The sequence below is a fragment of the Anneissia japonica genome, unplaced genomic scaffold (assembly GCF_011630105.1).
Source record: "Anneissia japonica isolate Jap-2015-1 unplaced genomic scaffold, ASM1163010v1 scaffold287949_len505691_cov196, whole genome shotgun sequence".
NCBI lineage: Eukaryota > Metazoa > Echinodermata > Crinoidea > Comatulida > Comatulidae > Anneissia > Anneissia japonica.
The window spans coordinates 209721-223767 of record NW_022727758.1 but is presented as its reverse complement, the minus strand read 5'-3'; the positions used below and the strand labels follow the sequence as shown (position 1 = coordinate 223767).

Genomic DNA, 14047 nt, shown 5'->3' with positions numbered 1-14047 from the left:
GACATTTTGCTTTGAATAGTCCATATATTCACATCCACACCAAAATTTAATCACTCAATTTTTCGAATTCCTTTTATTGTATCAGTTGTACACCTGCCAATGCCTTACATCTTCTGGAACATCACACTCTTATACCTGACAAAGAAAATGCATACCATGTATTAGTGGTTAAATGGAAATATTATGCTAATATAAATATGGGGGTTTGGTTTTTAGCGTCACATTGTATAGATGTATTAAAAATAATTCCCAATCAGTTCCGAAAAAAGTGAAGTTAGTACATATAAAATGCTGTACAGCTTTACTGTAATTGCACTAATTTAGATATTCATCATATAACTATTGTTTATGCCTACAGTAATATAGTAAACCTATTTTTTTACGTGGTCCTAGAGATATTTAGGTGTGGGACCTGGCCTCCATGCAAACCCGACTTTGGATCGTCACCAATAATTCAAATTTATCTTCCTTGTAACTTGATTAAACTTTCACGAAAGTTTCATTCAGATCATTTTATTAGTTTTTTTAAATATCTGGTCTGGGACGTTCTTGTTTGAATGATTCTTATATCCATACCCTTTTTTCAATGAAACATGACAAATTATAGTCAAAGGGAAATTTTGATCCATTGATTATCCTTAGAGATATTTAGGTGGGACCTTAGGATTTTAAATGACCCTCAAATTCACACCTTTTTTTCATTGGGCTATGCCTAATACTCACTGTTATTTTTAGTCATGTCTGTGCAGCCGTTTCTTGAGATAATTCAAACACAAAGTCAATAAAACACCTCAGAAATCAGGAAAGCTCATTTCCCGCAATCTAGGAATAAAATTTTTCCAGGGGGAGATCCCCGCACCCCCTTTCTTTTTGAGATTTATCAATACTTGGAATAAAGAATATGTATGCAACTCAATTTTTTTTATGTATACACTTACTGTAATAAGAATGAGAAAAATTATCCTGACTATTTTCAAGAGGGGAAAACCTTGAATTTTGAAGAATTTCAAATTAAAGTAACTTCAGAAGTCGTGAAAGCTCATTTCCCGCCATTTAGAAATCAACACTTTTCCGGGGAGAACCTGAATCCCCCTTTCACGTTGGGGTTCATTGATTTATGGAATCGTTTTCAAAAATCGAGAACCTTGAATTTTGGAGTACTTAAAAGTCGTTAAGAGACTCTTCAAAAGTCGGAAAAGTCATTTCCCGCCATCATGGAAAAAGAATATGTATGCAACTACTCAATTTTTTTATGTATGTGTACACACATAACAGGCCTTTTTAATGTAATAATTAAGAATGAGAACATTAAGCTAACCGTTTTCAAAAGAGGGAAATCCTTGAATTTTGAAGAACTTGTCATTATGATACACCCAGCTTAAAAGTTGGGAAAGCTCATTTCCCAGCCTCTAGGAATAAAAATTTGAAGATCCTCGGATTGCCTTCTTTTTGGGGGTTTTAGGGAAAATTTTGACCCCCACCCCCCTACATTTGAAGCCAGATTTCCCGATTCATATTCCCATCCATTTTACTAGTTGGGCCCCCTCCCACTTTGAAAACGTTCCACCAGCCCTGCATTCTCAACCAACAATAGTTCTTTCCAGAACTATCTTTGTTGTGTACAGCAAGCATTAATTATAAAATGCATACTATCATTTTCATTCTGCATGTAATGTTTAATTATTTTATGATTAGTAGTTCATAAAATTAAAATTTAATTATTTGACCAAATTTATATTTTTTTTTCTAGAATTAGAACAATTAAACATTTTGATATTTATGGTGCATTTTTGTATTTTCTCATCCTAAATCTAATTAATGCAATTTATTTTTCTATAAATTCTGAAGAAAATTTAGACATTGCACCTCTGTAACAAGTGGACCAGCCCTGCTTTGCTGAATGGGCGAATTTTGCTTCCTCTACTGAATGGTGAGTCTGCTAGAAAAACTTTGTGAATTTTCTTATTATAAATTTCATGTCCATTGTAAATTGCTTTGTGGAATAAATAAATGCTAACACTGATTTCTGATTTGATACTTGTTTCTGAAATTATTTGATTAACATGTAATAATAAATAACTTTAAATTGTATTAATTTTCGTAAATGTTTCAATTAAAAGTAACTTTAAATATTTTCCCTTTCCACTGGACTTATAAATTGTATTAATTTTCGTAAATGTTTCAATTTTTAAATATTTTCCCTTTCCACTGGACTTACAAATTGTTGTATTAATTTTTGTAAAGTTTCAATTAAAAATAACTTTTAAATATTTTCCCTTTCCACTGGACTTATAAATTTTCAATTAAAAATAACTTTAAATATTTTCCCTTTCCACTGGACGTATAAATTTGCGCAAGTGTTTCAATTAAAAATAACTTTAAATATTTTCCCTTTCCACTGGACTTATAAATTGTTGTATAAATTTGCGTAAATGTTTCAATTAAAAGTAACTTTAAATATTTTCCCTTTCCACTGGACTTATAAATTGTATTAATTTTCGTAAATGTTTCAATTAAAAATAACTTTAAATATTTTCCCTTTCCACTGGACTTATAAATTGTATTAATTTTCGTAAATGTTTCAATTAAAAATAACTTTAAATATTTTCCCTTTCCACTGGACTTATAAATTGTTGTATTAATTTTCGTAAATGTTTCAGTTAAAAATAACTTTTAAATATTTTCCCTTTCCACTGGACTTGTACATTGTTGTACTAATTTTCGTAAATGTTTCAATTAAAAATAACTTTAAATATTTTCCCTTTCCCACTATAGCTTTTCTATAGCTTATTGCTCTAATTTCTTATTCTTTCAGATTGTGGCAACTGATTTGGCAATTAAAGCTTTCAATTTCAAATAAATATTCATTGTAATGTTGTATAATTTTGGAAGTATTTTGAATAAATATTCATTGTAATTTAGTATTGATTATTTTGAATAAATAAATATTCATTGTATTCAGTTTAGTATTGAGTATTGTTTTTTTCTCGAGTCGAAAAATCAGGATGGCAAAAAAAAAAAAGCGCCCTCGAATAGAAAAAGGCCCTAAATATGACTAAGTTATTTGGCCACAATAATCTGTCCGGTTCTGATAAAAATAGTGAAGAAAATCACCCTAAATAGCCATTTTAATTTAAAGTTTTTTAGGGTGTCTTAACTGTCAATGGCAGTAAGCGCCCTCTAACATCCAATTTTTTTCAGAATGGCATAAAAACTGGTTATTAGAGGGCACTACCACCTTATTAATTAAATTAATGACAAATAAGAGACCACCGAAAAACGTTGAACTAAAATGGCTATAGAGGGCGATTTTCAGCACCACACAGGACCCCTTTAAATAATTTTAGAGACCCTGGAAATTTTGGGCTTTCTATTGGAGGGCACCCTTCAGCACCACTTCCAATAGAAATCGAGGGACACAAAATTAGCCTTTTTCTATTGGAGGGCGCTTTTTTCATCTTACCTGCATCCATCAGTCATGCCATCCGTCTTCAAACTTGAACAGCAAAGAAACATCAAAAGACTAGTGATATGTTTTTTTTTATGATCGTCATAACCAAAATCGTGTAATGAAAATTATTCAGCATCAAAAATTCATTATATGGAAAGTTCAAATGCAAGTTACAGTAGTTTTCTTGTTCTCTTATCTTCTGTACAATATAATCAGTTTTCCAGGATGAAGCAATTGTTGTCTTGATGCTGCAACAACTTACCTGCATCCACTTTGAACAGCAAAGAAAAGTCAACACACATACTTATATTTTTTATTATCTTCATAACCAAAAGCACAATGTAAATTATTAGGTATCAACAATTCATTATATAGAAAGTTAAAATGCTCTGCTAGTAATCATAGTAGTTTTCTGGTTCTCTGGTCTGATTGTAATTAGCCAGTTTATATCTTCTGTACAATATACTCAGTTTTTTTTTCAGAATTAAGCAATTGTTGTCTTGATGCTGCAACAAATAATATAGACTTGCCACAAGTCTCTAATTATAGGCTTTCCTAGTATTAGCTAATTTTGGAAAGTGCCACCAGCGTCGGTATATATCGAGAAACTTTTATGCGAAGAAAAAGTTTACTATGATATGCCAAGCAAATAGGTAATATGGAACGCCATTGGTGCTAAAATCGATTTCCCAGCTTTTTTACAGATTAAGACAAAGATTAGGGACTGGGACCCAGTCTACAAATAATACAACTGCTTTTACCGGGTTTACTGCATCACAATATTCAGCAAGATGTTAGCCAAACTTTGTATTGTATTAGGCATGACAAATTAAATTAACTAAATTAAATTAAATTGCCTATATTAAACAAAATTAATTATAATAGGTTTCTCTTCCTTGTCTTCCTCTGCAGCAGTACTTTTCCTGTCTTGCAACTGAGTTGCTGCATCCACCAAAAACAGATTCTAAAAAAAAAATTAGACACAAACACGAATTTAACAAAATTAAAGTAATAATAAAGTTAATAATTTCATAAAGCTTCAGTATATTTCACTTAATACTTACAGTATTAATTCTTTGATGTACATCAAAAGTTACTTATCTTGCAGAGAGTTGTCTGTCGCCTGCAAAAAAAAAAAAAAAAAAAAAAATTACAGATATTGTTTTTGTATTCTCAGTGACTTTCACAAATACTGATTTGGGAAAGTGCAAGCTCAATGTTGTAGTGGTTAAGCACCAGGCTAGTTATCTGGTGTGTATATCCTATTTCCATGTACCACTGAATACTGTAATGCCATTCAATGCTGTTTTTTATGTTAGGAATGTTTTAGTTCATCATACTGAATGCTCAGCATGTTCCATAATAATTGCAAATAAAGTAATTTGGGTAGGAATTGAACTACTGAGCTTATGTTATAGCGAGTCCAATTTCCAAGTAGCAGCAAGTAGGCCAATGTGATGATTTTTAATTGTTGTTATTTTTTTCCAAACCCTATCAAATATAATTCTCACAAACAGTATTGTATTGCCCCATTAATATGGGAGGGGGAGGGGGGAAAGTGGGTTCCGCAGCTCCCCCCCCCCCTTTGTACACAGTGTTAACATTTTAAAGCTTCTTCTTGAGCCAATACAAATTCTTTCCTGGGATCACTCAAAATGTATACTTCTAAAACATGTAAATATGCATCAGTACACATTATACATAGGCCTAATAGAACACATAGGCCTAAGCTTGATTTTAAAAAATCTTAAATCCATAAATCTCAGGCCAGGTCTTTTAACATAGAAATGCGATACTGTGGTTCAAATTCGTTTTTATCCTTTTCCAAGTTTCTTTAAATTTTTGTTTAATAATACTACTACTAATAGTAATAAGTACTAATAATAATAACGATGATGATGATGATGATGATAGTAATAATTGATAATAATATTAACAGCAATAAAAAGTGAAGGAAATTGTGCTAAATGTGAAAAAAAAGGATCATAATATAGTATAGTTAAAGCTTAGTAAGCTATATTTAGGCCTAAGTTTTCCTGGGTATTAAGTAGATCCCTGATAAAAGATCATGAGAAATTTGTTGGCGTTTTATTTTGACTATAATGGTGATGTGATGATGATGAATTTTACTTATATGAAAGTGTCATTTCCGGCCATCTCGAGAGGTACTATTTCCTCAAATTTTCTCACCTCAGCCCAAGCCATAGTGGGGCTGAGGTGGTGGTGAAATAACATTTTTGAAGTAGGCCTATGTAAAGTACATACTCAAAGACAATGTTTTTAAGCTTTGTTTTCTGTGGTATATCACACACACATTAATAAGATTTCTATGGTTGTCAAAAATCCCTGATAAAAGATCATGAGAATTATTTTGGCGCTTCATTTTGACTAATGGTGATGTGACGATGATGAATTTTACTAAAAGTGTCATTTCTGGCCATCTAGAGGTACTATTTCCGTAAATTTTCTCACCTCAGCTCTAACCATGGTGGGGTTGAGGTGGGTGTCGACTCACAAAAAGCCCTCTCCCTTCACCTTTCAAAACAGATCTGTGCCCTCCCCTGGGTATGACATTAAACTCCATCGAGTCGGCTCCTGATGTATGTCTTAGTGACTGCTGTTTGTTTTTAGGATGTGATCTGGTTTTTCATGTCCATTTTTCGTGATTTTTCTATTCTGGATAAAGAATGTTTTGAGCAGAGGTGGATTCAAGGCCCTCCCCCCTTCATTTTTTAAGGAAAAAAAGAAAAATATATTCAAATTGAAGTGCGAGAGTGTAATTTCCGGCCGTCTAGAGATGCCCTAATCATAAATTTTCTTACCTCAGCCCCAAACCATGGTGGGGCTGAGGTGAGTGGTTCCTCAGTCTGTGAATGTCCCTCCCTGGTTCACCTCTCTTTCGAATTCCTGGATCTGCCACTGTTAATTTATTATATAATTATTTTTGCGCTTTTTTATAATGCGTCTATTGCAATTTTCACTTTATCCTCTCAAACAGTCCTAAGAACGTTCAGAGTGCGCTACTTCACAGGGGGGTTTGACCCTGCTGGGGTCCTACGTAATTCGCATAACAGCTCCCCCCCCCCCTTTCAAAATCCTGGCTACGTCCCTGTTCCTTTACCAAGATTATTGCACTATTCAGCAAATGTTCTAACAAAACTTCAGTACACTTTTCGTGACTTGCTGCATGGGTCATGTTCTGTTGCTTCATCTGCCAAAAAAAAAAAAGAAGAAACATTAAGGTTGAGACATGATAGATTTAAGGAACGAAGAAATTATATCATCAGTCAGAAGATTCAATGGACTTTTTTTATTTTTGTTTTTTGTTTTATGGGGTAGAAATAGGGAAGGTCCAACACTATAGTTAAGCATTATCTCAGACCTCCATGGCCGTTTTACGTAGGACATGGCTGGCGCAACCGGAGGACCCCCCCACTTTTTGGCAGAAAATATATAATGTTTATGGAGATTTTTGTATGATCAGAGAGAAATGCAAGAAAACAAGGAGGAGATCGAGCAGAAAGAAGTGTTTATCCAGTCCCCAACCGAGTTACATTTTCTCGCAATTCACATTGGCGGATCTGGGGTGTCTTAGTTAAAAAATAAATAAAAACTTCTAGGTCTACCGTTTCAGGACCCGTTAGCTGATTTTTAAATTTTTTTTTTAAAGAAAACTAGAAGTCAGGAAAGCTCATTTCCCGCCATCTAGGAATCAAAATTACTTGCATTGCATTTCAATATTTGTTTAATTATGCAACTGTACGACTTTGGAAAACAGTACACAAGTACTGAAAGTGCAGTAAAAAGACAATAAATAAATAAAATATCCTTGTACTATAAAAATAAGAAAATTATTAGTCTAACATGATTTTGCAAATTTATTTTCATCGGCGTGTAAAAGTATATAGAATGCACAGGCCTACCTAATCGCATCAAAAATCCTTTTCGAAACAAGCCGCGTTCGTCCGCCTGAGTCTATTTCCACCATGCAAAGCACACCTACAAAGAAACTGACTTGTATTGTTTGATAACGGAACTTAAAAGTCTAAAAAAAAAAATACAAATTGCAATTGTTTTATTTTAACACATACAACACATAGGCCTACCTCGTTTTGTTAATACGTACAAATATACCCCATAATCATAAATTTTTTTTTTTTAAACAATGGCATTTTTTTTTTTTGCTAAAATACAGCTTGTCCACAATATCCGTCGTCAACTCATGTCAAGCGGTTCTTTGGAATTCAAAATCTGCTACACAGGTGGGTGCGTCCAGGATATTAGGTGAAAATGGCCACAAGAATTACTAAAGTTTAATTATTGGAATAAATATTCTTTATCCAAGGGTATAAATAGAGATTATATATTTGCTTTTCCAAATTGGCGTGTACAAATATACACAGACACATACGAAAGGCACCGAAATTATATAAAAACATTAAAAAGGATATTGACTGGGAAAACATTTCAGGATAAAAACCCTGGAAAGTACAAAAAGCAACTTATTTCCAACGTGGTCCCAAATGAGAATACTAAAATACCAGAAAAATAATAATAGAACTATAAATATGGAAACAATACAATAAATACATTTTAAATACTACAGAAAATTCAATTTTGAAACATCATCAAATTTAAACTATATTGTATTATGAAGTTCAGATATATAATGGTTCTTCTTGAGTTCCTAACAGTACCATTATTAAAACACAGGGTTATTTTCCAGTCAGTTGTCCAGGTAACACAAAAACAAATCCTTTATTTAACACTACACCATGCCATCACTGTCACGGAGAACAGAAACTGGATGCGAGTCAACAGTACCTGTGGAAACTGGCATTCTCTTAGTAAATTTTACAAGCTGCGCTCATAATAGAAAGAAAATGCCCACATGTAAGCGTTACCTGACTACCCTCTTCATCTGTGCAGCAGCAGTCATCTAATGATGCTACTTTCCTTTCAACCATGCAAGCACTTATGTCTGGTTTATATTTATCCACTTCTGGATCTTCATTACTACCTTCTTCATGGAAAAGTAGATTTGGTTGACATGACTTGGAATAAGATAAGCCGGCACATTTGTCTGTACTGCCTGCAGTTTCTGGCAATGTGTCCAACTCTGACTCCTATAACAATTATTATTGGATTAGACAATGTTAAAAATTGACAATTTCTTTCCAATACCTACTGTATTGATGACACATATAACAAGTTACAGGAGTGGGTTTGCTTACCATTTGAGATGGGAATGGAGCTCTCACACTAGGGTTTACTGGTTTTGTGGTTGCATTTGGTACGGGTTTTAAAACTGGATCCCTAAAGCTGACCGAACATTTCTCCTCAGGCTCCAACGTATTGCTTCAGAATTTCAGCCATAGCAGTTCTCGGCTGACTTTCGCAAAGTAAAAGTACCTACTCACGCCCACATCCATCTGTAAACTGTTCTCGTAGCAAAATGTCATAACTTGTCTGCATCTGCTAATTTTATCCATCTAGTCCAAACCGCAAATTAATGCCCACTTTCTCCAGTTTCAGGTCTTGCAAGATGTAGATGTCAATCCCATCATGTCAACTGGAAATGCTTCAGTAGAAGAGTTTAAGTAATCTGTATTCATTTGCTTCGGCTGTAGATAACCTAAAATAAACTTAAAAAGATTTTCCTGTTAATAAAGAACTTAAATTTACTGCCAAATCATGTGGCATACCTTTCATATCGTTTTAAATAAGAATCCAGATAAATCGTGCCTTCATTAAATGCTGGTAATTTAGGTCTACTTGCTTTAAATATGGATGATCCAGTTTAGGGACAAGTAATATTCTGCCCGACTTAGGTTTGTTCTTTTCATCAGTGTTCTTGTATAGTATTATTTCCTGGACGAGTAGTCCCCAAAAATTGTCACACAGCCTCTCAGAAGCTATCTGACAAAGGTCCGAACATACTCAAGAGACACAAAAGTTTAGAACACAAATAATTACCAAAAATGTTTACTGATATATTTCTGAGAAAGTGCACCCACCAGCCTAGTGTTGGGGAATCAAGTGGGGCCGATGAAGATAACACTATCCTAGGGGGTCCATTTTTTGCGACCAATGTTTTCTTTTTTTCTTTCTTTTTTTTTTTGCTTTCCAAAAGGAAGGGGACAGTAAATCCGCCCCCCTGATTTCCATCATCATTAACATGTTTTCAATCATCTCATTAACAAAGCCATAGCAGTTAACAAATAATAATGGTTACGCATCAATGCTGTAACACTACAACTTTATCAGTCGGCCCTTCCAAAACTTTAACGAAATATTGTGTTACCACTAAAATACAATAATAATTTGTTCACGATTTCAACATTTTCCTTATGGCCTTTTAGCTCTATCACATTAGATTTAATCATCTACATATACATATATATATATATTATATACATATATATATATATATATATATATATATGACGAAAAAATGAGAGGTTCAACAGTAGCTTTGATTAGACATACATATATATATATATAAAATGAAATATATATAGTATATACAGTATATATATATATATATAAAGATCTTTATATATTTATTAGATATATATCTGTATCTATTCTATATTCGAGTTCAAATGGTTTTAAAATTCCTATCAGGTAGATATATATATATACATATATATACATATACACTGTATACATACATATATATATGTATATATATATATGTATATATACATATACCCCATATATATACATATATATATGTATATATATATACCCCATATATATATACATATACCCCATATTAGCCTATAAATACAATATACAATTAGCCTATATATAATACACAATAAATGATTAGCCTATATATTATACAATTCTAAATCAGACTGTCATAATCAATTAAGAAATTGTTCTTGATTTTTTAAAATTTTAAACAGAATTCCATGGTCGAAAATGTTTTCAGTAGACCTATTGTTTTAAAGCACTTATTTACATCATCTTTATTTTGAAAAATGAATTATGTTTTGTTAACAGTTTGTATTTGTATTCCAGTTTGTAAAAAAAAAATGGAAACCCTGTGTTCCTCCTCCTATTAGAACAAATACAGAGAAGAGATAAGAAAAAGTTAAATATTGATAGAACAAAAGATGAGGGGCAGGTCAAAGAAATCAATAAACATGTGAAACAAGAAAAAAGCAATAGCACTGATTCCCAGAAATGGCACTTTTAAGACTGCCAAAAAAAATAAATAAATAAAAAACTTTTTTAAAGCAGTGTTCCATGCCAAAATTATTGGCTTCTCCTCGTCAATGTTCTGCAGGGCTACCGAAAAATGTTTGAAGCTGTCTCTTATACACATCTAGATGTGTATAAGAGACAGAGATCTTCAGGGGAACTGGTAAGGGGCCCATACAAACTGCAGGTAGCATTTTTCTAAATATTAATTACTATTGTGAGCCCTCAATAATGTCATGGGTCCTCTAATTATGGCCCCCCTCCAGATTGACTGGACCCCCTTCAAAAAATTGTTGTGCCTTCACCGCAGTTTCCCCTCTTGGCGGCCCTGATGTTCTGTACCGCTTACCCAGGGCTGATCCAGGATTGTTATTTAGAACTCAAAATATGTTTTTAATTTAAAGCAATAGTCCTTTTTTTGGTACATAGTATCTGGTTTTTATCAAAATAATTAATAATTTAAAGTATCATTGATTATTCCGAGTTTTGGATGGCGGGGTAATAAATCGTGTTTATTACTTTATTATTATTTTATCCTACAAGAATTTTCAAGAAATATGGCACAATTACATGAAAATTACTACATGTTACGTATGCAAAAATTATAACCAGCAGGGTTTTGGAAATTCAAGTTCGCTTGTTCACAATATTTCAACAAATTTTATAACATCAGCGTCGCAGACTTACAAACGAACATCCAGATCATTTCAAAGGTTCCTACTACTTTACAGCATAGGAACCAAAAAAACAAGAAACGGGGAAATTAATCAAAGTGTATTGGTATTACAGTACCTCGAAATTTCAACCATAAATATTGAAAAAAAAATAATTTCATGAGAAAATTTATCTGTTATTTAGCGATTATTCACAGCCATAATTACACTGTTCACATTTTTGTAGACTCAAACACTTATTAACAAAATAATAAGCCTGGTAGTATGTGTATTACAATGCATTATTATAGAGTATAGTTTGTTTTAATAATATAATATATTCTAATCAAAGAAAACCAACTAAAAATAGAATCAGAGGCAATATGAGAAGCAGAAAGACATGACACGAAATTAAGGACTGAGGATAGGTAAGGGGTCATCCATAACTACCAACATTTTAAAAAGAGTACAAAACATACTTTTTTCTGTTTTTTCATTAAAAAGGAAAAGAAAAGAAATTGTAAGAAATATAAGAATGAAATAAAGACAGATACGAATTATAAGAAAGAAAATGAAAGGAAAGATAAGGAATCTTAGAAAGGAATGTGAAAGATAAGATAAGGAAACATAAAAGTAAAGATCAGGAATATTTGAAGGGAAAGGAAGAAAGACAAGAAGCAAAAGTGAAAGAAAAATGAAAGGCTTTGGGATGAATAGGAAAGTAACAGGCCTTGAAATGGTTCCAATTACCAAAGCATTGTAATAATAACATTTATTGATAATCATCAAACCAATCATTTGAACTTAATTAATTTTGCTGCTTCTCTGTTGTTGTTAAGCGCCTCGAGGTTGTGTCAATGTGAGCGGTTCTCTGGAATTTCATAATTCACGCTATGCTACACCTGTCTCTTATACACATCTAGATGTGTATAAGAGACTCATTTTGAGATCAACATTTTATGTTTTTCATAAAAGAGTACTTATGCCTACAATTTCAACCCCTCCCCCCTAAAGCGTATGTTTTGTACTCTTTTGAAAATGTTGATAATTATGGATGACCCCTAACTGAACTGAACAGATTAAAGAAAAAAAGAATAGGGCTGAATAATTTTTTTTTTTAAAGCCGTAGACTATTTTATTCGCATATTAAGACTGATTAAATTCAGATACAAGAAATCATATATTTCATAATATCTTTATGTCTTTAATGGTAGTGCTTTAATTGCAACTTGTTTGATGAAATTTTATCATTTTAAATACCTCACTAACCATGTTAATGTAGGTCTATGGTTCATAGATAAAATTGATAGACTTTATTTTGATAGACTATATTATTTTAATTGATTTATTTTGAATACTCAGTGTTAAAAAGTCATTCAAGTCTGGTCCAATGCCGGCATATCTATAATGGGGATATGTTCCCCACAAAAAATATATTCGGCCCCCCCCCACCTCCCTTGCCCTTATTGAAAAATGTTCGAAGCAAAAAAATCCCTACTTAAAAATCTACCTAAAATCACCTAATATTGCAAGCTAGCGCCTGGCTACCTAATCATCAAGCACCCACTTCACCTTCGCGGGCCACGCCCTTCCAAAAAAAAATTTTTTTTTTGGAAGAGGGGAGGGGAAAGAGGGAAGGGAGACACTAGTTTCAAAATAGGTAGGTGTAGTAAAACACATAATATTGATTTGCATTGAAATTTTTAAAATTTAGTGGCAAAACATGCCCTTACTGGGTCCGCCCCTGCTAGATAAACCCCTGGTATGGCCCTTAGATATTAGTAGATAATAAATATTCTATCTAATGTGGCCTAGGAAAGAAATGATTAAAAGCAGTTCTCTATAATCACAACTATTCTTGTCGAAATTGCCTAGTCCTAGTTCATTTAGAACCTACCTTGCACTCACCACAAAGCAAGTAACTCGTATTGTTTGGCGTTTGAAATATACATTCAAGTTCAAATATTTGATTATGGATATATATATATGGAAATACACTATAATACAGCAAATTATGGAGTTTTCTGTAAGAATGCATCAATTCGGCCATATATGCCATTCCGAGTTCACGTAGTTCTTTTGGCATTTTTGGTCCACACAGTTGGTACGTCCAGAATATTTAATGAAATGGCCACAAGAATGCTGAAGCAAGTACCATTCCTGTGAACATGAACAAGTCATGTTTTGTCAATTTTAAGGGTACGACTATATGAAAATACATACCTTAAAAACACATTAAAAATCTTGTCGGGAAAAAAGAACTCAGCGTCCGACCGAGTGTACTCCCTGTGTACACCATGCTATGCACGTTACATGGAAACTGACTCGTATTATTGGCTAACGTAACTTAAAATCAATAAATATTGCTAGTTACACGTTTTCTTTTAATACTTAAGCCTACCTTAGTAGTTTTGTTGATACGTACGAATATACTTTAGACCTATAATCATAAACAAAATATGGTGGTGTTTATTATTGCTAAAATACACCTTGTCCACCATTTCCGTCGTCATGTCAATTCATGTCACGCGGTTCTCTGGAATTTCATAATTCACGCTATGCTACACAGGTGGTAATTATTCAGGATATTAGGTGAAAATGGCCACAGGAACGCTGAGGACTGAGGTTGAATTGGAATATCACGTATTGGTACGTATTTCTATATAAGACAATACTGTATCATCTTATGAATCAAAACGTATAAAAACAGATTAGAAACAGTGGAAAGTAT

General features: G+C 32.9%; 1 protein-coding gene and 1 long non-coding RNA gene across 4 annotated transcripts; one reads left to right on the top strand and one right to left on the bottom strand.

Annotated features, from left to right (window-relative positions):
- The first annotated feature begins 1843 nt into the window (after positions 1 to 1843).
- On the top strand, positions 1844 to 2957 carry LOC117113788. The gene is made up of 2 exons (XR_004446254.1): positions 1844 to 1930; positions 2816 to 2957. It is a non-coding gene; the product is annotated as an uncharacterized LOC117113788 (long non-coding RNA).
- A 469-nt stretch (positions 2958 to 3426) lies between these two features.
- LOC117113787 lies at positions 3427 to 13835 on the bottom strand. Of its 3 annotated transcripts, XR_004446253.1 has the most exons (8): positions 13718 to 13828; positions 13214 to 13476; positions 8686 to 9086; positions 8356 to 8577; positions 7375 to 7450; positions 6573 to 6662; positions 4516 to 4574; positions 3427 to 4415 (listed from the first exon to the last, which is right to left on the bottom strand). XR_004446253.1 is itself a non-coding variant. In XM_033257219.1 (7 exons), the coding sequence occupies exons 3-6, from the start codon at positions 8686 to 8688 to the stop codon at positions 4545 to 4547; spliced, it is 345 nt and encodes a 114-aa protein (XP_033113110.1). In that variant the 5' UTR covers positions 8689 to 9086; positions 13214 to 13476; positions 13718 to 13828; the 3' UTR covers positions 3427 to 4415; positions 4516 to 4544. The 3 variants fall into 3 exon arrangements, 2 of the variants coding, with proteins under 2 accessions (XP_033113110.1, XP_033113111.1); XM_033257219.1 differs by lacking the exon at positions 7375 to 7450; XM_033257220.1 differs by lacking the exons at positions 7375 to 7450; positions 13214 to 13476 and having other exon boundaries at positions 8686 to 9096; positions 13718 to 13835.
- Between the last annotated feature and the right edge of the window lie 212 nt (positions 13836 to 14047).